Here is a 26,706-nt window from a genome sequence, read left to right as displayed (position 1 = left end):
GGTAAGAAGGAGAGAGAGAGGGAGAGGAGAGGGAGATCTAATCCTTCCCTCAGGGGACATGATAAACCTTTATCTGCATTCATGGCCACGTCCATTATCGCCACCACTGTAATCACCATTACCACCATCACAATGGAGACAGATGCCTCTTATTGCCACCTCTCTTCCACCCCCCCACTGCAAACACAGAGCTCGTTACCCCCACAATCACCCTATACTCTCACTATACTCCAACCTGCCCACATTTCACCACCCATCCAAGATTCATCTGTCTCATCTTCCCCTACCAAATCATCAAAGTCACTGCCCTCTTCAAACTTCATTTCCACCTGAATTTCAGCCATCATCATCAGCAGCAGGAGCAAAACAACCATTTCCACCACTACCATCACCAGAACCTTCATCAACACAATCATCATCACCATCTCCCTCCCCACCACAAAGACGAGGGCGGCGTGGACCTCGGTGAGGTAGCGGTGGGCACCCATGAGGTAGTCGTATGGCTCGGGGTCGTGTGTGCCACACACTTACAGAGCTAAGCATTTCCCCAGGTGAAGACCGTCAGGGTGGTACCTGGAGTTCTGGGTCATTTACACCCAATACAGGCTCCTTCACTGAAGCTCCAGGTTTACCTCCAGGTTTACGAGTGGCAGCATCAGCAGTGCCACTCCAGTATTTTCAACTTTTTTTTACCCGGGAGTTGCTGACCTATTTGATGGTTGAAACAGACAACTATGCAAAATTCCTGGGGACTGCACTAGATGCTTGGTACCTCTGCAGTGAAGTGGAGATGGCCAGGTTCCTCGGGTTATACATTCTCATGGGGATTTGTGACCTGCCAACCATAAGACACTATTGGGAGTCCACAGAGGTACGTGATTACCCCATATTTTGGCGGATAATGAGTGGAAAGCACTTCTGGGCCATCCTGAAGCACTCTCATGCTTTCAGTAGTCTCGCCATACCCGAGGACAGTCGAACACAGTGTGGGGCCTGAATGAACCTTTGAAGGACAAAGGATACAAGTTATATATGAACAATTATTACATCTTTGTATCACTGTGTGAATGCCTCTTCAGTGAGAAAGTGTATGTGTGTGGCACGGTACGGCTTGCAAGAGGAGCACCATGGGAGCTACAGGACTTCAGCAGTGCTAAATGCCTTCCTGATGATGGAGTGCAAGCTAGGCACAAGGACAGTGTTATGGTGTTGTTGTGGAAAGACAAGTGTGTTGTAAGTATGGTGTCCACTTTCCACAGCAACACCACCATCCCTAAGTAGGTGCATGGGAAGGTCAAGGCTCCAGATGACAAATTCCACCACATCATCAAGACCATAAACAAGCCAGTCATGGTGGAGGACTACAATTGGCACATGGGCAGGGTGGATCATTTCGATCAGATGATCCAGTACTACCCCACCCAAAGGAGAATGGTCAAGTGAACGAAGAAAATGTCCTTTTATGTCATACACATGGCCCTGCCTACACCCTGTACAAGAAGAACACCAACAGGCCTATGACTTCTTGAATTCCAAGAGCACATATACCACAAGCTCTTGGCATTTGGGGGGGAGGAGTGGCCTGCATCGAGTCTTGTCCTCCACCATGCACCTGACCTTCCCTCACGACGATGAGCACCAGTACCTGCAGCAACCACTCCATCAACAGCAGCCTCAGCTGTACCTGCAACCATTGCCCCATCTCCTGCAGTAGCTGGTCTATCAGGAGTTACTCGGCCAGCTCCTGCCACTGCACCTCCAGCAGGAGTACGGAGGCAAGGAGATGGAGAAGCACCACTGTCCATGCACCGTCGATATGTCAACAATAAGACATGCTGGGACTCTACTCTGCACCACACTCTGGAAAGAATCCCTGGCAGGAAAACGCTGCGGTGCTTGCTGTGCTATTTGCACAAGAGGAGGCAGGACACAGCTATATATGTCCTGTTTGTGATGTGCCTCTCTGCACAGGACCATGCTTTCATCAGTACTATATTGATGAAAGCATACAGCAATAAATCTCTCTCTCTCTCTCTCTCTCTCTCTCTCTCTCTCTCTCTCTCTCTCTCTCTCTCTCTCACACACACACACACACACACACACACACACACACACACACACACACACACACACACACACACAGAGAGAGAGAGAGAGAGAGAGAGAGAGAGGCTGTGATTGCACCTTTCCTCCTCTCTGCAACTCTGTTTCTACATTCCAGAAGCATTACAACACTGCTAGAGGATGTGAGTAACCAGCTTATTTGTCTAGTTTTTATACTGTGTATCGTAAGTATAAATGTGTGTGTTTACTATATATTCTCATAGGGAAGATGTGGTGCCTTTCATTGTTTTATCTCTCAGGCATTTTACTCGGAAAGTATAGGTCGCATCAAAAATCCGAAGAAAGTATGAGCAAGCTGATGATTTTTATGCATACTTTTATAAAGCAGATTAACATATGTGTGCCAATTATTATTATTTTGTGAAAAGTTTCAAAACACAAACATACTCAGCCTACGGGCACAAGCTTCTGTGCTGTTACTGCGTCCAACCCGTCCTAATTTTTCAAAATTTGTTTTCTCAATAACAATAAGGGTTATAACAAGGTCTATTATATCATGGGCTTCCTTAACCTTTGAGTTACAAAACTGGAAATAATTTATACATATGTTTGTTACAGTGTCAACACAAGAAAGGATAAACAAATCAGACCTTTTTAGGCAATCTCCCCCCACCCCCCCACCCCCGATTTACTCAAAACTATTGGGCTTATCAAATTGCCACTGTGCTCATTACAAAGCTCATGAAATTCTGCACATAGACATGTACTTGGCAGTTGTGCATCCTGGGAAAAATTTTGTGCAGTGATGTTGGGAAGTTATTAGAAGCTAGTTTTCACCTAAATAAGCTTTATTCTTGCTTCGTTTCTGTTTATTTATTCTTTCATACTGTATATATATATATAAAGTATAGTATAAACATCAGCGAAGATGATGGGCTATGATTTATAACAATATAAGCATTTTCTGAGGGTAAATTTGGCCTTAGAATCTTTTTCCTATCTGCATGAGCGGAGGTAGCCTAAGCGGGGTTTTGGTTTCGTTCCTGGCTCAGAAACTTACTGGAAACTTCTGGTGTGCGACAGGGTTAATTAAAAGGCTTTGTAGCTTCATAGTAAGTTAACATTTACTGTTTGCTTACAGGCTGAATTTTCCAAGTTTGGCAAGATTGTTGACATCCGGATAAACACAGCTAAGAGCAAGACAGGTCCTAACAAGGGTCAGGTCCCCAACTTTGGCTTCATCACTTTTGAGGAAGAGAGTTCCGTCATGCGAGTCCTCAACAATCGAGTAAGTTAAAATTTCTCTCTTGGGTCAGAAATTATAAGGCAAACTACTTTCCACAACAGTTGTAAAAATAGGGAGTTGTCACTTGCAGAGTTGGAAAGCTGTGAAATTTGGAAAGCTGTGAAATTTCACTTCATATTTTAAAAAGTTTTTTGTTTGATTTAGCATCTCCCATCATAAATCCCTATTTTAGATGCATTTATAAGTGGGAAGAGGCCTGAGGATTCCCCCCCCCCAACATGCATGCGTGCATCAGTGTTGGTCACCTAATGATGACTGTCTATACTGCTCGATCTTTGGCAGCTTCCCTACTTAGCCCCATGTCCCTGAGGTCACAGTCAATGACCTCGTCCCAGGTCTTTTTTGGTCAACCTCTCGCTACCCTACCCCCAACATTAACACTTCTCATTTTCTGATTGTCTTTGAGAGAGGTGAAGTCAGTTAATGTACAGCGAGGTTGGATGGTGAGGAATCGGAAAATGTGAGTACGTTTAAGTACTTGGGTAGTGTGATGAGTAAGGATGGAGGTTTGGAGGGTGAAGTGCTTGAAAGGGTACAGTAGGGAAGAAAGGTTGCTGGTTCTTTGAAAGCAGTGATAAGAAACAGGGAAGTGAGCATGGAAGTGAAAAGTTACTACATGACAGTATTGTGATACCAACTCTAACGTATGGAAGTAAAGCTTGGACGTTGTTGGAAGGGCACAAGTCAAGAGTGAGAGCAGTGGAAATGAGTTATTTAAGAGGAGCCTGTGGAGTTAATGGAGAGACAGGCTGACGAATGAGGATATAAAGGAGCGTTGTGGTGTGGATGTGGATGTGATAGGAAGCGTTATGAGGAACACACTGAGGTGGTTTGGCCATGTGGAGAGGATGGAAGGTGAAAGACTGACGAAGAGAGTGTATGTGAGTGAGATGGAGGGGGGAAGAGGGAGGGGGAGGCAGAGGATGAGATGGAGGGATTGGGCGGAGGGGTATATGAGAGAGGGGAGTGTGAGATGGGAGCAGGGCAGTGAAATGGCGGGGGACAGGGCGACGTGGAGGCAATTTGTTTGTGGCCACCCCAAACAGGATTGAGGCATCTGGCAGTAGATAGATAGATAGATTTTCTGCACCTAATTATCATCCCCCATCCTCTCCTCATGCCCAGACCTTCTCAATCTGCCTCTCCTCATCACAACACCAATACACTCCAGTCCCATCTGACCTTTCAACTCTTTCATCATAAACCTAGCCCCACTCTCTCTCACTCTCTGACACCAGTATAATCCAGTCTCATCTGACCTCTCAACTCTTCTGTCATGAAACTCTCTCTCTCTCTCTCTCTCTCTCTCTCTCTCTCACACACACACACACAGACACACACACACACAGACACACACACACACAGACACACACACACACAGACACACACACACACAGACACACACACACACAGACACACACACACACAGACACACACACACACACACACAGACACACACACACACACACACACACACACACACACAGACACACACACACACAGACACACACACACACAGACACACACACACACAGACACACACACAGACACACACACACACACACACACACACACACACACACACACACACACACACACACACAGACACACACACACACACAGACACACACACACACACACACACAGACACACACACACACACACACACACACACACACACACAGACACACACACACACACACACACACACACACACACACTTTAATCTTTCATCCTATCAGCTTGTGCAGACCATCTCAGTCTACCCCTCCTGATCACAACACCAATACATTCAAGTCCTGTCCTCACGACTACCCCTGTGTGTCGCACTCATGGATGCACTAGATATCCATCTATTGTCATTTTGGTATGTTCAAGCATATGAATATCCTCTTCTTCTACTGCCCAGCTCTCACTACAAGGTTGCACTCCTAACACGTTCTACATGCGAGGATTTCTTAGCATGGAGGGAGAGCTCAGAGCCTTATCAGCGTTAGAATAGGCAACAGCTCCCTGAACTTCCTCCAACCACTCCTTACCCTTGCCTTTGAGCCAGCTATAAATTATAGTATATTAAGAAATTGCATAGTAACTTGACTTCAGGTCAGCTAGTTGTTTTGGATTTATTTAGTGTTTTCTGTTGCTGGTAGGCAGTTCAGGGCAGCCTTAATATTCTGCTCAGCTTTTCAGTCATTTGGTCTTGAAAGGACTTGTTATCTGCTTGTCAAGAGCTGATACTGTGTTTAGGTTATCCAAGAGGCTGTAATAAAAGTTTGTAAAGTTAGTATGGTACCTGGTATGTACAGTAAAGGAATTGATTTATTAGTAAAAACATAGATTGGCCAGATGAAGTATGAGCTATAGCACATGATTAGTGTTTGGCAACCCTTTGATTAACTTGATGGTTAACACATTTGCTCTTAACTAGCATGTTATGTAAAAATGTATCTATAAGTTGGAGGGAGGGGGGAGGGGGAGTCAGCAGATGTACAGGCCTGTGAGATATAGGCAAAGATCCCAGGGGCCTGAATGGTGTGTGAAATGTCTGGTTCTTTTCACTGAACAAGCTGTTAATAGTTGTCCCTCATGCTTTCTCTCCTTGCTTTCTGGACTGTACCTCACCACATCCTTATGTGGGAAAAGAGGCCAGGATGATGATGGTCAGACATTGCATACAGTGGATACAGTATTTAGTATTGTTAAAAGGTTGATCCTGACAAGTGAAGAATAAGGTAATAGAATCATTAATGATCTGGATAAGTGTAATTAGTGGTTTTTGGTGAGTTAGACTGATTTTTTCTAGAGGTGTGTTTGCTGTATTAACTGTTCATAAGCTTTATATGTGTGTCTTCAGTGACATGGAAGTAAACAAGACCATTAGAGTGTTATCACTGTACATAGATGATCCAGAATACCACCAGTATTTTTCTTGGTTATAAGAAAAGGTGACAAAAAGGGGGTGAGTAGAGATCATGAAATTTTTCTGTTACTGCTTATAAGAAACTTGTGGTTAATATTCTTTTCCCCTCTCATGTGAAAAGGTATGTATTGTAGTAACAATAATATTTGATTGCTTTCCAGCCAATCCATCTACACGGTGACCATCGGCTGAATGTGGAAGAGAAGAAAGCCAGACTTCGAATGGACAGTGGGATGGGTCGACCCAACAGTGGCCGAGGTGGCATGGGTGGTAGTGGTGGCATGCGTCAGGGGCCACCTGGAGGCATGCAGGGTCGTGGTGGTGGCCGACCTAATTTCCGGGACAGCAATCGTGGTGGTCCTGGAGGTCCCCGAGGCACCTTTGTTGCCCGCCGCTAATACCACCCATTGTAGTCACTTGACCTCCCCCAGGTGTGGATATTAGGCTGCACCCAGACAGGAATTTGTGGGGAAGTTGTGTGCAAGGAAGAATGCTGCAGTTAACACTAAACCTTCAGTCCGGCCGCTGGTCAACTCTGTGGTGTGCTTGTCGGTGAACTCTCGTGCCGTTCGATAACATTACTGCTAAGACGGTGGCCGCTTGGAAATACTGGTGCTTGAGGTGATGACAAAAGAATTAGTGATATGGTAAACAAAACAAAACAAAAAAATAATAATAAAATAAACTTCACAATAACTTAAGTGGCTTCTTTTGTAATTTAGTTACTCCCACCTCTCTCGGTAACTGTTTTAGAATAACCTGATTGATTTCCATTTTGTGAACACAAACATTTTCCAATGATGACTGTACTTAGACCTAGTGCCTCCCTTGATATATATACTTGTTTTATGTATAAATAATAATAACCTTCCAGTCTGGTTGGTTGTGATGGAATTCAATCTCAATAGTAATTTACTCGTATTTGGTAACAATACAAAATGTTAGTGTGATTACCAGGACATTCCCTTTTTAACAGCTACTAGTCAGGATTGAAACAAAGTTTTTTGTGCTTGTCTGTTACAAAAGCAACACATAATCTTTGAAATTTCAATAATGAAGGGAACAAGTGGATACAAATCTTCAGTGGGCTGATCCTTATATGATTTTTTTTTTTTTTTTTTTTTTTAAATAATGCGTTACTGTTTTAATTTATAATCTTCGTAGCATCAGCTCAGGTCTGGTGCTGGTTTAGTACCTGGCTACAGAAGATTGGTGTGGTTTAGTCCACTTTATCCCCAGACGCTGAACCGCATATCTCCCAAGTGATGCCAGTGATGCCTCGGCCAGCACCTAAGGCGTCGGGCATTACAGCTAAAGTGACGCATTCCATTCTTGGCCGAGTGTGAATCTGCATTACCACTTTTTTTTTTTCCATTTTATTATTATTATATATATATATATTTGTTGTGGGTGAATTTGTGTGTTAGTTTACTTTTCAATCAGCTGCTCATAGAAGAAATGTAACTGGAGGAGCATTTTAAAAATTTACCTGTACAAGGTCACATACACTATTCCAGTAAATATCATAGGATCACTTGTTATGTTGTACTCAATTTAAGTGTCATTTGTTGTAGTGAGAGTTTTCACCAAATGGAAAGCTGGTACACTATTTATACTACACGTGTGAATTATAACCACCCCAAAGCATTTCTAAGATGTATGCAAGAGGTAACTAAGAGCCTTATCACCATCAACACTGTTGCATCATTATCAAATTTGTTTCATTCCATAGGACTGGAGTCAGAAGTCATTGGTGCATGCATTGAATTTCAAAAATTGAAGGATTTATTTCTTATTTCATGTATGAATCAGTATTACAGTAGTGCTGTATTTCACTCCTTTTTTTTTTAATTTATTTATTTTTTATTACCTTTTTTGTTATTGGTTGTGTTCTAGTGGCAGGTTCCCATGATAGTTGGATTTGCAGATATGTGATATTAGTTTAGATAGTATGAGAGCAACTGTCTGGTGTAGTGAAAATCACTGCATGTACTGACAGCTTCAACCTGGTCCATGTTTGATTGTACACTATTAATAACCCATTCACCTTCAGTGGATGCATTTAGTCATTTTACTTGGGTTGGCACAAGTCGATTTTGTTCAGCTGAAGCTGTTTTAGTAGTTGGGGGTTGAAGATTATATATGTTATCCTCTGGACTGCTAGAAATACCCTCAGTTGAAAAAAATATGGTGTGGATTTAGCTTGAATAAAACACCCAAGTGCATCCATGGTAGGAAAAGGGTTAAGCATTACTGTACATGATTACCCAACCCCACATCGAGAGGTTGTTACTTGACCTCGGATATTCACCCAAATTGTAGAGAAACGGTATAGCTCAAGGTCATGTTCAGGAAAGCATTAGTTTCTTTTAAGGTGTGGTTCATATCAGTAATTGATCACAGTAAAAGATATATTTTAAATTTAAGCTATTTCAAAAAAATGAAACTAAAGCATGCCCAGAGAATATCATAACTAATTCTTGGGAACGTGATTAATCTGAATTTGGTTTTATAGAAGGTATTCTGCTAGTTAGAATGCTTTTTTGCTACCACATTATTTATGAAGTAATTCTTGCAGCTCCTCCTGGTAAACATCTTTTGTGACAACAAATGCAGAGGAATGAAAGTGAGAAATAAAAGCCTCTTTTCATATCTGCCTCTTATCATCCTTGTTGATTTAGGTTAGGTGAAGAAGGCTGAGTGGTAACCACATAACCAGCATATAGCTGCCAGATGGTCTGATGAGTTAAGACATATCAGCCAGCTGTGACTCTTACTGATCTGTGTCCTGGGGATGGTAAGGGTTAATTACTTCCATATATAAGGGACTGGTCAACCTTGCTTCAAGTTTCTAGACCAAGTAGCTTAGCTCCAGGCCCCTTGTTTCTGATCAGGCAGTAAATTTTTGGGTCGTGAGTGAATGAATAGACTGTGATGTTAGTAATTTTGTTGCGGTAATATCTTTTACAATTACTTAAGGGGCTGGGGGCACTTTGGCTGATATGAGACCAGTCTGTTGGACTGAGGGACACCATGCCTACCTTACATTGATTTTGCTCAACCCTGGTGAGATATCAAGAATACACTTCAGTCTGGCTAATACCTCAGACTAAAGTGAAATTCCGTTCCCGAATGAAGTACAAAATAAATATGAAAATGAAATTGTTATAATTTCCGGTATGATTGAATGTGGTTTCTTGTTTGTTATAATCTTCAGAGATGCATAATTATTGTTAATAATAAACATATTCACCCAGGGACAATACCATATTATTGACATGTTTCACAAACTTTGTTTAGATATTAACTGAGAGTGCATGTCATTGGTTCCAGCCCCACTGTGTTTGAAAGTCATATCCTAGTCCTGTACAGGACCTTTATAATATACAATCTAAAGTTTTCATTGGTGTTATTTTCTGTCCATCAATCCTTCATCTAATACTGTGTTGCCCCATGAGGAGCATAGGAGTCCGGGGCTAGGGAAGTTGGCCCTGACATTTGAGGTGAGAGTAACGAGCCTCACTCATCCTTGAGTGGCATAATGTGAACAATAAACCCTAACCACCCCTTGGATAGAAACCTGCACAGTCTCAAGCTAATTGGAGCACCTTAACTGCCCACTAAACCACCAGGCATCTTGGTTAAATGGTTACCATCCAGCATAGCAAATGGTTTCCTGGTGTACAGGAAACCATTTGGCATGTCACTCATTGTAGAGTCACCTATAGGCAGAAAGAAGAGGAAAGAATGAAGCTTAGAAAGGCTGTTCTAATCTAGTTAAATTCAGATATGTAGGATACGATGCTAGTTACCCATGGAGTGAAACTTTGTGTGTAATTTTACATTTATAAAAGATTAAGTATGCATTGCCATTTGGTACTGTACAGTAATTTAACAGTTGCCATAATCAAACTGTGAGGTACCAGTAGGTAGTTTAGAGGCCTGTTCTGGCTTGTTATCCTCAGAATCTTTATTATTGTCTAATAAGTTTATTTATGTGCCTGTCTTTGCTGAAGAGCCACGATGTCATGAACATAAGAAGGATAAAGAAATCAATACTGGCAGACAGAAAGATATATTCCAAACAGTTTCGGCAACTACTGTCACTTTCAGTGGAAGTAAAGAGCAAGGTGGTATAATTTACCAATCATCATCTGTTTTTTCACAGAAGAGGGTGACAGTAGTCACTGAAACTGTTTGAAGTATATCCTTTCATCTGCTAGTGTGGATTTCTCTAACCTATGTGCTTGTATAGTATATCCCTACCAAAGCAGTTATTGTACAACATTGTATTTTCTTCAAAATCATTTGTACTTTTATCAGACCAGGAATCGCATCATTTGCTGCATGAATTACAACGCAGATTTGTTATTGTTGTATGAACTTTGAATTTTGTTGGGCTATGCTCCTCATGGGGAGACACAGGATTACAGTAGATGATGGTGATGAAGATGAATATTAAAATGATGATTCATGTGCTGGTGAATTGTAAGGGACTTGATATGTTGCTCTAACAGAAAGGAGAGTGGCTTGTTAAAGAAAGTGTTTTGCTTTGAAGACCATGATACAAACAGTAGCTACATGAGGATTTGTTCCATGCCCACATTAAAGTATGAGTGTGAGACCTTGGAATATTTAGTAAGAAGACTTGATTAGTCAGAGTAGAAGAGTGTGTTTAGGTATTATGGTAACATACTGAATGGAGATGTTAGGATGGTGAAAAAGGTATGAAAGTCAAGATTGCCTGATTTTGTGAGAATGGGAGGCACAAGTTCCTGAGGTACAACATTCAGGAACTGTTAAACATAGAGAATGAAAGTGATGCAAGGATAAGAAGCTGGGAAATGGCTGGGAGAAGGAGGGAGGTAAGAAGAGAGGAAGAATTCAGTAGGATGGAAGTAGTTGAAGCAATGGGGTAAGCTCCAGGAATTGATGGAGTGTGTGGTGAAATGATGAAGCGTGGGAGAGAGAGAGAGAGTAGCAGAATGGATATGAAAGATGTGCAGATTGGCTTTGGAGGAAGGTAGAGACCCGGAGGATTGGAAGTCAGGTATAATTATTCCCCTTGTAGGTGGAGGTGTGCATCATCCACTCACTCAATGTAGAGATGCCATATGATCTCTACATTGAGTGACAAGCCAAATGGTTTCCTGTACCCAGGAAACCATTTACTACACTGGGTGGTAACCATATAACCAGGGTTCTTGGCAGGGTTAAGTGTCCCCCAGATTCCCCTATCCAAAATCATTTAATCATGGCAGTCGTTTCAGAGAGCCTCGGAGGGCCCAATCCCTGCCCAGGGCCCCAACCAAATGGGCAGTTTCACATAGCCATGTGGAATGTGAAAGGTGTGAATGAGGAGAGCATGACGGAGGAAGTGGTTAATATGTTTGAGAGTGCAAGATATGCTGTGATGGCAGTGTGTGAAACAAAGATGAATGGGTGTGAAGTGGAGGAGTAGGAGGGCGTGAAGTGTGTAAGAACGGGACTGAATGGGCGAGGAAGATGTAAAGAAGGAGTTGCTTTGTTGATGAATGAGGTGTGGCAGAGTAGAATGAGAGACTACAAATGTGTCAGCTCACGGTTTATGTATGTCAAGTTCAAGTTTGAGAAGGTGAAAGTGGCAGTAATTGTAGCATATGCACCGTGTGAGGACAGGAGTGAGAGAGAGAGAAAGACAGGTTTTGGAATGAGCTTGACAAAGTAATGGGAGAAATGCCTAGGAGGTATAATGGGGGATATGAATGGAAGAGTAGGCACTGGTCCAGAGGATGATATAATGGGTTGTTATGGAGTACCAGGAGAAAATGATAATGGGAAGCAGCTAAAGATATGTGTCAGGAAAGGAGGTTGTGCATTTGTAACTCATATTTCAAACACAGTGATGCACATAAATATACATGTTACAGAGGGAACGGGGATCGTGTTGAAAAAAGCCTGATTGATTACATGCTCGTAGAGAGGTCGATGATGGGAATTGTTGTTGATACGAGGGCCATTAGAGGACAGTGTGGAGGTCTGTCAGATCATCTGATTGTGGTATGCAAAATCAAGCTGAGAGGAGTGAGGTGGATCAGGAGAGAGAGGAGCAGTGTGGGAGAAAGACTGAAAGTTGAGAAGCTGAAGATAAAAGAAATGGCAGATGATTACAAGACAAAAGTAGAGGAGGAGTTAGAAGCAGGGAATTGGAATAAAATGGATCTGGACAGCCTGTGGAATGCATATAGGGACTGCTTAGTTAGGAATGCTGAAGTGGTGTGTGGTGTGACGAGTAACATCAAAGAAGAAAGGTACGGCTTGGTGGGATGAGGAGGTTGAGAGAGCGGTGGAGGAAAAGAGGAAGAAGTGGCTAAAGTGGTTACAGGACAGGATTCATTTAAAATAAGAACTGAATATATTGTGAGCAAGAAGCACGTAAGGAGACTAGTGAAGAGGAAAAAGAAGGGGGTAAATGATGATCTAGGAAGAAAAATTATTGTGAACTACTCTGAAAATAGGAAGGTATTTCTTTTGTGGTAGGTGGGGGCGCTAACCGTCCACTCATTCGATGTAGTGCTGCTGTCAGGTGTCTGCCTTTTCCTCTCCTCCATCCTTCTTTCCTTCCATCCTCTTGTGTCTTTCTTTCTTTCATTCTTTCCTTCCATCCTCTTGTGTCTTTCTTTCTTTCATTCTTTCCTTCCATCCTCTTGTGTCTTTCTTTCCTTCATTCTTTCCTTGTCCTTCTGCGTACGGGTGACTTTACACTCCCTCCTTTGTCTTTCTTTCCTTCATTCTTTCCTCTTCCCTCTGCCTGTGGGTGACTCTACACTGAGTGACAAGCCAAATGGTTTCCTGTACACTAGGAAACCATTTACTACACTGGATGGTAACCATATAACCAAATTTTGGCACCTGGTTGTTTAGCTGGTAATTATTCCACTCCAGTCTGATTGATCCGATGAAGGTTTACATCCAAGGGGTGGGTGGGGTTGATTGCTCGTGTAATGCCACTCGGGGATGAGTGAGGCTGATCACTCATCTTAAATGTCAGGACATACTTGCCTAGCCCCGGGCTCCCATGCTTATCATGGGGCATTGTAGTATTGGATGATGGATGGATTCTGGAAAGAGGTGCGAAAATGTAGAAGTGAAAGCGGAAAGAAATGTGACAGTGTGAAGGATGTACTGTAGGTGGCAGATTATTAACCAATGGGGATGAAGTAAGGAACTAATGGAAAGGATATTTTGTAAGCCTGATGAATGGGAACAGAGAGGGCAGTGCAGCTGTAAACATGATTGGTTTTGGAGGTGTGAAGAGAAGGAATGCAGTGCCAGGAGACGTGACTTTTGCACAGGTGAAGAGTGCTGTGAGGCGGCTGCAAAACGGGAAAGCAGCTGGAGTTGATGAGGTGTATGCAGAGATGCTTAAGTGTAGTGGAGAGAGTGGAATGAAGTGCTTGTTGGAGATATGCAAGAGGCATGAATGAGTGAAACTGTGCTAGCAGAGTGGAAAAGGGCTGTGATTGTACCCCTGTACAAAAATAAAAGTGAGCGAAGTGAGTGCAAGAATTATCGTGGCATAAGTTTATTGAGTGTGGTAGGGAAGGTATATGGAAGGATTATTATAGAGAGAGTAAGAAAGTTATCAGAAGTCTTAGTGAGTGATGAACAGGGTGGCTTTAGGAGTGGCAGAGGATGTGTGGATCAAATATTTGCAGTAAGACAGACAGCAGAGAAGGCTTGTGAGAAGGACCATAATGTGTTTATGGCATTCATAGATCTGGCTTTGTGGTAGGTGAGGGCACTCACCATCCACTCACTCGATGTAGTGCTGCTCTTAGGTGTCTGCCCTTTCCTCTCCTCCATCCTTCTTCCCTCCCATCCTCTTCTGTCTTCCTTTCCTTCATTCTTTCCTCATCCTTCTGCCTTCGGGTGACTTTACACTCCCTCTTCTGTCTTTCTTTCGTTCATTCTTTCCTCTTCCTTCTGCCTGTGGGTGAGTCTACACTGCATGACAAGCCAAATGGTTTTTGTACACTAGGAAACAATTTACTACACTGGGTGGTAACCATATAACCAAATTTTGGTGCCTGGTGGCTTAGTGGGTAATTACGGCACTCCAATTAGATTGAGCCAGTTTTAAGGTTTATATCCAAAGGTGGTTGGGGTGTATTGCTCACGTAACTCCATTGAGGGATGAGTGAGGCTGGTCACTCTCACCTTCACTCTCATCTTAAATGTCAAGACCAACTGGCCTAACCCTGGGCTCCTACGCTTCTCATGGGGCAACGTAGGATTGGATGATGGATGGATAGATGGAAAAAGAATACAACAACGTGGACAGAGAAGGATTGTGGAAAGTTTTGCACATCTAAGGTGTAGATGGTAAGCTGCTAGATGCCGTCAAGAGTTTTTATGGTGGTAGTGAAGCATGTGTAAGAGTTAATGGGCATCTAAGTGAATGGTTCACGATTGGTGTGGGCGTTCAGTGAGGTTGTGTGACGTCCCCATGGTTGTTCAATATATATATGGTTGGGGTGATGAGAGAAGTAAAAACACGAGTAATGTTGAGGGGGATGGCATTGGTAATGATTGATGATGGATGGAGCATCTCAAATTTGTCGTATGCTGATGAGGCAGTACTGCTTGCAAGTACCGGACAAGAACTTGGTAGGCTTGTGCAGAGTTTTGCTGATATTTGTGAGCGTTGTGCCGTGAGAGTAAATGTAGAAAAGAGTAAAGTGATGGTTATTGAGAGAGAAGGTGACTCCCAGTGCGATGTTACAGTGAATGGAGAGAGACTTGAATTGGTGAGAGAGTTCAAATACCTGGGTACAGTGATAGAAGAGAGAGTAAAATGTGCAAAAGAAGTTGAAAGTAGAGTGACACAAAGAAGAAAAGTAGCTGGTGCAATGAAGGCCTTGATAAGAAACAGAGGCATGAGTTTTGCAGCTGCATGAGGAATACATGAAGGAGTGTTAGTGCCAACTTTGACATATGGAAGTGAGACTATGGTGTGGCATGAAAATGAAAAGTCAAGAGTAAGAGCAGTGGAGATGGGACTTCTGTGGAATGTATGTGGAGTAGGGACTTCTGTGGAATGTATGTGGAGTAGGGACTTCTGTGGAATGTATGTGGAGTACAGAGGGTGGATAGGATGTGAAATAATGTGATTCGTGAAAGATGTGGAGTGAGGAAGTCTGTGGACACCAGAATCGAAGAGAGTGTACTGAGATGGTATGGTCATGTGGAGAGAATGGATAACAATAGAGTGGTGAAAAAGGTATATCTGAGCGAATATGAAGGAGGGAGGAGGTGAGGTAGGCCAAGGAGAAGGTGGAGAGATATAGTGGATGAGTGTGTGAGGAAGAGAAGTTTGGAAGTCAGTGAGGCTAGGGAACTGACAAGAGATCGAGCTGGCTGGATGAATGTTGTGAGGAGGAGTGCATGATCAGGAATTTGGCACCCATTTTTAACATGGCAGCTTCTGGATTGACCCAATGGGATACTTTTATGTGTAGCTACAGATTGTGGTGAATGTTTTTGGTGTATCTGATAGAGCCAGGATTCCGGGGGCTTGAATGATGAGTGAATGGAAGTGTGGCCCATTGGATTGCGCAAATTTGGGCTGTCTGGACACTGCTATTCCTCACCGTGCCGTAGGGTGGGGAAGGAGGTCCGGATGATGATGATGATGACAAAGGAAAAGGGGAAAAAGAAGTATGTGATAGTTCTAAGGGGATTTGTCGTAAGTGTAATAGGAAGAGTGTGTGGTAGGATACTTATTGACAAGGTTAGGGAAATAGCAGAGGAATTAGTTGGAGAAGAACAGGGGAGTTTTAGGATGGGAAGGGGTTGCGTAGATCAGATATTCATTCTTAGGTCTCTAGTGGAAAGGTTTCTGTAGAAGGGAGAGAAGTTGTATGTGGCCTTCATGGATTTGGAGACAGCATATGTCAGGGTGGATAGACTAGGAATGTGGAAAATATTAAGAATATATGAAGTAAATGGGATGTTGTTGAATGCCGTGAAGAGTATAAGAAGGTGTTAAGGCTGCATGTATGTGGACAGTTAACTCAGTGAATTTTTCTGTCTGAATGTTGGATTGAAACAGGGATGTGTCATGTCACCATGGTTCTTCAGTCTGTATGTGGATGGGGTTATAAAAGAGATACAAAGTAAGGCAGTGGATGTTGGAGTGACTTTAATGAGGGAGAGCAATGTTTGGCAATTTCCTGTCCTGTTGTTTGCAGATGGTACTGTATTGTTAAGAGAAGATGAAAAGGGAACTGCAAGGCTTGGTGAATAAGTTTGGAAGAGTGTGTAAGAAACAATCTTACGGTAAATGTAGGGAAGAGTAAAATTATGGTCTTCGAGAGAAATGAAGTCACTGGATGTACAGTGAGGTTGAATGATGGGGAAATGGGAAATGTTAAGTGCATTTAAGCACTTGGGTAGTGTGATGAGTAAGGATAGAAGTTTGGAGGGTGAAGTGCTTGAAAGGGTACAGCAAGAAAGAGGGTGCTGGCTCTTTGATAGCAGTGACAAGAAACAGGGAAGTGAGCGTGGAAGTAATGAAGTTGCTACTTGACAGTATTGTGATGAAAGCTCTAATGTATGGAAGTGAAGCTTAGACCTTGTTGAAAGGACACAAGTCAAGAGTGAGAGCAGTGGAAATGAGTTATCTGAGAGTAGCATGTGGAGTTACATGGAGAGACAGACTGACAAATGAGGAAGTGAAGGAGCGCTGTGGTGTGGATGTGATAAAAAGCGTTAGGAGAAATACACCGAGGTGGTTTGGCCATGTTGAGAGCGAGAAACTAACAAGGAGAGTGTATGTGAGTGAGGTGGAGGGAGGGAGAGGGAGGGGGAGGCCAAGGATGAGATGGAGGGATGGAGTAGAGAGGTGTATGAGAGAGGGAGGAGTGAGCCGGGAGCTGGGCAGTGCAATGGTGGGGGACCAGGTGACATGGAAGTGGTTTGTTTGTGGCCACCCCTTATGGGATTAAGATGTCTAGTGGTAGATGGGGGTGCTCACCGTCAACTCACTCAATATAGTGTTGCTTTGGGTGTCTGCCCTTTCCTCTCTTTCATCCTTCGTATTTTGTCGTTCTTTCCTTCATTCTTTCCTCTTCCTTCTGCCCATGGGTAACTCTACACTGAGTGACAAGCCAAATTGTTTCCTGTACACCAGGAAACCATTTACTGCACTGAGTGATAACCATATAACCAAATTTCGGCACCTGGTGGTTTAGTGAGCAATTAAGACGCTCCATTCGGATTGAGTTAGTGAAAGTTTATATCCAAGGGTTGGTTGAGGCTTATTGCATGTGTAATGCCACTCGGGGATGAGTGAGGCTGGTCACTTTCATCTTAAATGTCAGGACCAACTTGCCTATCCCCGGGCTGCTACGCTTCTCATGGGGCAACACAGGAATGGATGATGGATGAATGGCAATAGATAGATAGATAGTGAGGTACAAAATTTAAGGAAGCAACAGAAGGAGAGTGGGGAAAGGAAGGAAAGTATTTTCCACCATGAAGGCCTTGATATAAAACAAGTCTGAGTGTGGCAGATGCAAGAGAATTGTGTGAAGGAGTTTAGTACCCACATCAGCAAATGGGTGTGAGACTTTAGTGTGGCATGAAAACAAAAAGTTAGAGCAGTGGAAATGGGGTTAATGAGAAATCAGAGCAGTGGAGATGGGGTTGTTGAGAAATGTATGTGTATTGTGAAGAGTGGATAGGATAAAAACGAATACAGTTCGTGAAAAATATGGAGTAAGGAAGTCCATGGACAAAGAAGTTTTCTTAATGGTATGGTCATAGGGAGAGAATGGGTGTAAGTAGGGTGGTGAGAGTTTGGAGGTGGGAGGAGGCATGTACTGTACCTGTAGGCCAGGAAGGTATGTGTGTGTGATAAAGGTTTTGAAGGTGACAGGACTAGAAACTGACAAGAAATGAAGCTGGTTGGATGAATCTTGTATGGGAGGAGTGCATGACAAGTGTCTGTAATCTCATTTTTAACTTAAGTGTCTGTAATCCCATTTTTAACTTTGTATTAATCAGACTGACTCTGATAGGTAATCACAGTATAAAGTACTGTATGGAAGATGTTGCTGTGAGGTGGATTCAGGATTCAGGGAGTATGAATAGTGAGTGACAGAGTGTGTGTCCTATTCTATTATATTGGGTAATCACAGTATAAAGTACTGTATGGAAGATGTTGCTGTGAGGTGGATTCAGGATTCAGGGAGTATGAATAGTGAGTGACAGAGTGTGTCCTATTCTGTTATATTGGGTACACTGTTGACCACTTCTCCCACAATTTTTTTTTTTTTTCAGCCTACTTTACCCCACCTGTGGGTAGGAAAAGGAGGTGATACAATGATTATGAAAGAGATAATTGAGCAAGTGAAGTATGTGTGATGATGCATGTGACAAGGATTGCACCTCCTTTACAATATAATTCCATGGAGCTGCTTGTAGGAAGAGAGTCCCCATTTACAGTCTCAGGTTTGGCTAATGAAGGCTGGGGAACACATCTCAGACCTAAAAGGCTGAGGTAGTGATTGCGGGTACCTCATGAAGCTGAAAAATATGAAGAAAGATTTTACACAGAAAATTGTCTTCAACATACTGCAAATAGCCACTGAAGCACTTATGGCACATAGGTGATATTGTGGATTGTTGTTCTTTCATGTCACTAAATGTAAAACACATTCATCTGACTCCTGTGTAGTTCCCCCCATTCTTGGGTTTCTTGAGGCTTCATGCCAGCCTGTTATTATCCTTGTCATTGAGTTGGTAATGAATTGCTTTTACTTACTAGGTGGCTTCTTTGGGTATGTAATCTTTAGTTGTAATGGTATTTTATTTGCATAGCCTAAGGTGGGGGCGCTCACCATCCATTCACTCGATGTAGTGCTGCTTTGGGTGTCTGCCCCTTCCTCTCTTCCTTCCTTCTTTCCTCTTCTGTCTTTCTTTCCTTCATTCTTTCCTCTTACTTCTGCCTATGAGTGACTTTACACTCCCTCTTCTGTCTTTCTTTCCCTCATTCTTTCCTCTTCCTTCTGCCTATGGGTGACTCTGCACTGGGTGACAAGCCAAATGGTTTCCTGTACATCAGGAAACCATTTACTGCACTGGACGGTAACCATGTAACCAAATTACGGCACCTGGTGGTTTAGTGAGTAATTACGACGCTCAATTTGAATTGAGTTAGTGCAGGTTTATATCCAAGGGATGGTTGAGGCTTATTGCACACGTAATGCCACTCGAGGATGCGTGAGGCTGGTCACTTTCATCTTAAATGTTAGGACCAACTTGCTTAGCCCCGGGCTCCTACGCTTCTCATGGGGCAACATAGGAATGGATGATGGCAATAGATTAATAGTGAGGTACAAAACTTAAGGAAGCAATGGAAGGAGAGTGGGGAAAGGAAGGAGAGTATTTCTCACCATGAAGGCCTTGATATAAAACAAGTCTGAATGTGGCAGATGCAAGAGAAATGTGTGAAGGAGTTTAGTACCCACATCAGCAAATAGGCGTGAGACGTTAGTGTGGCATGAAAACAAAAAGTTAGAGCAGTGGAAATGGGGTTAATGAGAAATCAGAGCAGTGGAGATGGGGTTGTTGAGAAATGTATGTGTATTGTGAAGAGTGGATAGGATAAAAACTAATACAGTTCGAGAAAAATATGGAGTAAGGAAGTCCATGGACAAAGAAGTTTTCTTAATGGTATGGTCATAGGGAGAGAATGGGTGTAAGTAGGGTGGTGAAAAGGGTATATATTATGAGAGTTTGGAGGTGGGAGGAGGCATGTGCTGTACCTGTAGGCCAGGAAGGTATGTGGATACCGTAGATGTGTGTGTGATAAAGGTTTGGAAGGTGACAGGACTAGAAACTGACAAGAAATGAAGCTGGTTGGATGAATCTTGTATGGGAGGAGTGCATGACAAGTTTCTGTAATCTCATTTTTAACTTAAGTGTCTGTAATCCCATTTTTAACTTTGTATTCATCAGACTGACTATGATAGGTAATTACAGTATGAAGTACTGTATGGAAGATGTTGCTGTGAGGTGGATTCAGGATTCAGGGAGTATGAATAGTGAGTGACAGTGTATGTCCCATTTTATTGGGTGCACTGTTGACTACTTTTTTTTTTTTTTTTTTTTTTAAGCCTACTTTACCCTACCTGTGGGCAGGAAAAGGAGGTGAGATGATGATTATGAGAGAGATATTTGAGCAAGTGAAGTATGTATGATGATGCAGGTGACAAGGATTGCACCTCCTTTACAATATACAGTATTTCCTTGGAGCTGCTTGTAGGAAGAGAGTCCCCATTTACAGTCTCAGGTTTGGCTAATGATGGCTAGGGAACACTAATGATGGCTAGGGAACACATGTCAGACCTAAAAGGCTGAGGCAGTGATTGGAGGGAACGCATGAAGCTGAAAAATATGAAGAAAGATTTTACACAGAAAATTGTCTTCAACATACTGCATATAGCCACTGAAGCATTTATGGCACGTAGGTGTTGTAGACTGCTGTTCTTTCATGTCACTAAATGTAAAGCACATTCATCTGACTCTTGTGTAGTTCCCCCCATTCTTGGGTTTCTTGATGCTTCATGCCAGCCTGTTATTATCCTTGTCATTGAGGTGATAATAAATTGCTTTTACTTAATAGGTGGCTTCTTTGGGTGTGTAATCTTTAGTTGTAATGGTATTTTATTTGCATAGCCTAAAGTGGGGGCGCTCACCATCCATTCACTCGATGTAGTGCTGCTTTGGGTGTCTGCCTTTTCCTCTCTTCCTTCTTCTTTTGTCTTTCATTCTTTCCTCTCACCTTCTGCCTACGGGTGACTGTACACTCCCTCTTCTGTCTTTCTTTCCTTCATTCTTTCATCCTCCTCCTGCCTATGGGTGACCCTGCACTGAGTGACAAGCCAAATGGTTTCCTGTAGCCTACACCAGGAAACCATTTACTACACTGGGTGGTAACCATATAACCAAATTATGGCATCTGGTGGTTTAGTAATTAAGGCGTTCGTCAGATTCAGCCAGTGCAGGTTTATATCCAAGGGGTGGTTGGGGCTTATTGCTCATGTAATGCCACTCGGGGATTAGTGAGGCTGGTCACTCATCTTAAATGTCAGGACCAACTTGCCTAGCCCCAGGCTCCTATGCTTCTCGTGGGGCAACATAGGATTGGATGATGGATAGATGGATGGATAACACACTTACCATGTAGTGTCCTTTCAACTCAGTTCCCATGTAGTGTCCTTTCAACTCAGTTCCCAGTCCTTTGTCCATGGCCTCCTGTATAATTTATTTCTCTTATCTAGCATTTTCTCCATGTAAATAAATTTACACAATATACTCCAAGCTTTTGGTGGTAGATGGGGTCACTTACTATCCACTCAGTGTAGAGCTGCCCTCGGGTGACTGTTGTTTCCTCTCTTCTTTCATTTCTTTCCTGCCTTCCTCTTCTGTCTTTCTTTCTTTTCTCTTCCTTCTGTCTGCAGGTGACTTTACACTGAGTGACATGCCAAATGGTTTCTTGTTCACCAGGAAACCATTTACACTGCTGGGTGGTAACCATATAACCAAGCTATCGTGCCTGGTGGTTTAATGGTTAATTAAGGTGCTTCAGCCGGATTGAGCTTGTGTAGGTTTATATCCAAGGGATGTTTGGGGTTTATTGCTCACATGATGCCACTCAGGGATGAGTGAGGCTGGTGAGAATATCTTAAATGTCAGGATCAACTTGCCTAGCCCCGGGCTTCTACGATCTTTATGATGGAAGGAAGTAGTTGCTTTGTTGATTAATGAAGTGTGGCAGAGTGAAATGAGAGATTAAAAATGTGTCGGCTCGAGATATACGTATGTCAAGTTCAAGAAGTTGAAAATGGCAGTGATTCTAGCATATCCACCATGTGAGGACAGGAATGAGACGTAAAGACAGGTTTTGGGATGAGCTGAATGAAGTAGGAGAAATGCCCAGGAGCTGAAAAGTGATTTTAATGGGCGATATGAATGGTAGAGTAGGCACTGGTCCTGTGAATGATCAACATCATTCATCACCATCATCCGGACCTCCTTTCCCACCATTGGGCACGGTGGGGAGTAGCAACATCCAGACAGCCGAAGTTCAGTGGCCCACGCTTCCATTCACTCATCATTCAAGCCCACAGAAACCTGGCTCCATCGGATAGGCCAAAAAACTTTCACCACGTTGTGTAGCTTTACATATGCCTATCTAATAGAGTCAGTCCAAACATTGTCACATTTAAAAAGGGTACCAAATCTCTGCGTATGCTCTTCGTACAAAATTCATCCAGGCAGCTCGGTCTCTTTTCATTCCTATAGCCTCGCCAACTTCCATACTTCTTTTCATCATACATCCACCATATCCCTCCACCTTCTTGGCCAACCTCATCTCCTTTCTCTTTCAAGTTCGCTCAGATATACCTTTTTCACCACTATTGTCATCCATTCTCCCCACATGACCATACCGTCTCAGTACACTCTTCAATTTCTGATGACCACACTTCCTCACTCAGCATCTTTCACGTATCACATTATTCCATATCCTATCCACTTTCTGCACTCAACCTACATTCCTCAGCAGTTCCATCTCCTCTGCTCAACTCTTAACTTTTCATTTTCATGCTACACCAGCGTTCCCAGATATACAATAATTATCGTGCAAATACAATAATTTAGCATACTGTACGATAAAAAATATAACGTGTACGTAATACAATAGTCTGCAATTATGTACGATAATTTACACGTTTCATGCAACAATTCCTGCATGAAAATTTCCTTTGAAATATACCCATTAGCAAACCATCCTCTTCCCACAAAACAAAACAAACAAAAATCATTACTTTTAATTGTTTAGAATAATTTTACATTGTAATGAACATCACTGAACAAGTGTGAGACAACTCTCATTTCGGGGCCAGCTAGGCGAGACCACAGATAGCCTCGGACCGCCATTCGTTTGACAGTGTGCGATTCACCTCCGTCGAGGATATTCGGCATAGCTTGACTGGTCATCTGCTGCATATTTTTCAAACCTGGCGAACTTTACAGCAAAAGAAAAATGGCAGATAAACTTAGTGCAGTGGACAGTAGTGAATTCTTCGTAGAGCCCAAGAAAAAAAGCAAGGCGTGAGTAGTTGCATTTACAATTTTTAACGTATACCTAATGTTTAGCAAGAAGAGAATACGTTATTGATGTTTAGTGTGCCAATAATATCTTTCTGTGGTATTCTCCAGAAGAGAGAGAAAAAAAAAAGGAATAATAATATTGATATGATGCAAGTGAAATGTAGATGTAAGATAATCTAGCTCAAAATATGATAATTTTTGATGGGTGTGTACGTATGAAGAAGCGTTGTGGTGTGGATGTGGATGTGATGGGAAGCACTAGGAGAAACATACTGAGGTGGTTTGGCCATGTGGAGAGGATGGAGAGTGAGAGACTGACGAGGAGAGTGTATGTGAGTGAGGTGGAGAGGGAGAGAGGAAGGGGAAGGCCAAGGATGAGATGGAGGGATGGGCATGCAGTGAAATGGCAGGGGACAGCGTGACGTGGAGGCGATTTGTTTGTGGCCACCCCGTATAAGGGATTAAGGCGTCTGGCAATAATGTACGATAATTTCAACATTGAATCGTGGAACGCTGTGCTACACTATATAGTTTCACATCGTATGTTCAAGTTGGCACCATAACGCTCTTTCATGTTAGCCCTGCACAGCTGCAACACTCGATCAGGCATTTGTTTCTTATCAAGGTTTTCATAGCCCCAGCTACTTTCCTTCCTTGTGTCACTTTACTTTCCACTTCTTTTGCACTTTTTCCTTTTTTTTTTTTTTTTTTTTTTTTTCCAGTGTACTCAGGTATTTGAACTCTCACCAATTCGTCTCCCTCCATTCGCTGTAATATCACACTGGGAGTCACCTTCTCTCTCAGTAACCATCACTTTACCGTAATCTACATTTACTTTCAAGGCGAGACGCTCATAGACATCTACAAAACTCTGCACTAGCATATTGTTATGCTGAGTGTTTTTAGGCCGACTCCTCGTACTAAAGACACTAGCTACTGAACGGGGTCCTTTTTCCGGACCGGAAGTAATGCACTAACAAGGGAACAGGACATAAAAACTAGGCAGTCCACCTTTAACACATCTATTACCTTAATTACAACACCTTAACAATATCACATAGGATGGTATTATAAACAGAGGATACAGACATACAGAGTTACGTTAATGTAATATGGGATATTCACACACTCCTTAATTATGCTTTATAATAGGTTAAGAGTCCGTAAGTGGATGGGATTCACTTGTATCAAAGTCCAAAAGGTCTTAGCGTGTCGGGGCAATGGAGATGTCTGGGCTTGATGAGCCGAGGAGGGATTATTACTATAAGTTAGCAAGGGAGGTAGAGCACTAGAGTTCACTGTTTAGGCTCGGCGCGGCAACTCTCGCCCGTGCGTACACTGACAATGGGGGGACTACTCTAGATTGGACTTTGGGATAGCACTGTTCGGATGAACCCAGAACTTATAGTCTTTGTTAGGGGAAGGTATTTACGGACACTTTTTGGTGTATTCCCGCTGGTTCACTCTGTCACTGGATCAGTACAGGGAAGGAAGTCACTATTCTTGCCCGAGTTTCTGGGGCGATATCACTTTGTCACTGTAAGGTGTAGGTCCCCACTCTGGTCACGGTGCAGGGAGACCCTCTTGCCTGGGGTCTCGACCTGTTGTAGGTCCTCCTCTGGTCACGGTGCAGGGAGACCCTCTTGCCTGGGGTCTCGACCTGTTGTAGGCCCTCCTCTGGTCACTGTGAAGGGAGGCCTGTCTGTGTTGGCCCTAGGGACTGGGGCCAAACAGGTGTAGCAGACGGGCCTGACGTCGTAGGGTCTGCGGCAGGGGGAGGTCGGCGTTGACGGGTTGCCGGGCTCGCCTAGGGGTCCGAGGACTGCGGAAGTCTACCGGGGAACGCGCCGTCAGGTGTGGGCTGCGGCCTCGTCTCCCGCTGGTACCTGGGGAAGACAAGAATTTCCCGGGGGTAGGAGGTAGGTCCCGACTGGGACCAGGCCTCTGTTCAGGTGACACTTTAGGGGTAACTCCCCCGGGTGGTGTCCGGCTACTCCTGCAGGAATTAGCTGGCTCTAGAGGACACACGGAGGCCGTGGTCTGTCTTACACTTATGGAGGGTAGCACAGAGGCGACTCTCTCTCTTGTCTTTATAATTGCCGTGGCACCAGGTTGATCGGTACTGGGACCCACTTGTGGCGGTGTGTGAGGGTCTCTTACCCTTAGAGTGGCTAGGGGCGTGAGCCCCGTACAATCCACTATTGGGCCTCCTGCCCTATTTGTTATAGAGGGCTCTCTTCCCTCGTCAAAGGACCTCCTGTCCTGATAGTGGCAGAGGGTATTACGCCCTCGTGGCTCACTGTGGCAGAGGAGACAAGCCCCTCGTGGCTCACGTGGGTTACTGCGGCAGAGGAAGGGACTTCCTCGTGGCTCGCGGTGGCAGTAGGTGGAAACACCCCGTGGCTCACCTAGGGACCTCCTGTCCCGTTGGGGTGAAGTTGTGGTCGTCACCACACGACTACGAGGGACTGACGTATCAGTCCCACCCCACTGCTGTCGAGGGTTAACCCGCCGTATAACTTGTTGCGGGTCTGGGCTCACCTGGTGTTGAGGTAGTTGCGGGGAGAAGGGGCCCAGGTCAGAGGTGGTCGGATGACCCTCTTGTCCCGGGTCACTAATCTGACCGTTATCTCCTCCTCGGGTGGTGGGGTGGTGGTGGCCCGGTGGTGGTGTGGGGGGTGGCGGGGCGGAAGGTCCGGTCGCGGGCATTTTACCACCGTCGTTCGTGAAAAAGTCACGACCCCGTGACTGCAGGTGGTAGGTGAGGTACTGGGTGGGGGTGAGAAGTAGTAGGCGTGGTAATTTCCGGAAGTGTCGTCATGGCCAGGTGGTCGGGTAGGGGTGCTGGGCGTGTGGTTATTGTTGGGTGGGTAGAAGGGTCGCACGTGGCGGTTGCGATACGTGCGCTGCTGGCCGTGTTGATTGATGATGACTTGATACGGGTTGGGGACTTGAGTTATGGTGAAGGGTCCGATGAATCGTGGTGCCATTTTGTTAGGAGTAGGTAGTTGGGCGACGACGATGGATTGTCCTGTTTTGTAGGGGTTGGTGTGGATGGTATCGGGTGCCAGGTCTTGTTGTGCTTGTAGGTGGTGGAGGCGTCGTTTGAGATGGTGGAGGGGGTCAGTGGGGGAGGGTGGGGAGGGTGGCTGGAGGTGGTGGCGGAGCGGGAGGAGGAGCGGGGTTTCCCCGAATACTCGCTCGTGTGGTGTTATGCCGTCTTCTCGCGGGCATGTGTTCAAGCCCCATTGAA

The 26,706-nt window shown here is 43.8% G+C and overlaps 1 protein-coding gene across 3 annotated transcripts in view; it reads left to right on the top strand.

Moving 5' to 3' along the window:
- Positions 1–7,395, top strand: part of rin (ras GTPase-activating protein-binding protein 2) — a 95,767-nt gene extending 88,372 nt beyond the window's left edge. For all 3 annotated transcript variants that reach the window (XM_080280333.1, XM_080279902.1, XM_080280880.1), the window contains 2 exons: positions 3,206–3,352; positions 6,452–7,395. In XM_080280333.1, coding sequence (XP_080136459.1) covers positions 3,206–3,352; positions 6,452–6,688 — 384 coding nt within the window. In that variant the 3' untranslated portion in view covers positions 6,689–7,395. The remainder of the gene's footprint in view (positions 1–3,205; positions 3,353–6,451) is intronic.
- Positions 7,396–26,706: the final 19,311 nt, after the last annotated feature.

This window comes from Coenobita brevimanus, chromosome 1 (genome assembly GCF_032717465.1).
Source record: "Coenobita brevimanus isolate Jiangsu-jjx chromosome 1, ASM3271746v2, whole genome shotgun sequence".
Taxonomy (NCBI): Eukaryota; Metazoa; Arthropoda; class Malacostraca; order Decapoda; family Coenobitidae; genus Coenobita; species Coenobita brevimanus.
The sequence above is the reverse complement of the archived record's forward strand: the minus strand, read 5'-3'. Positions and strand labels throughout refer to the sequence as shown.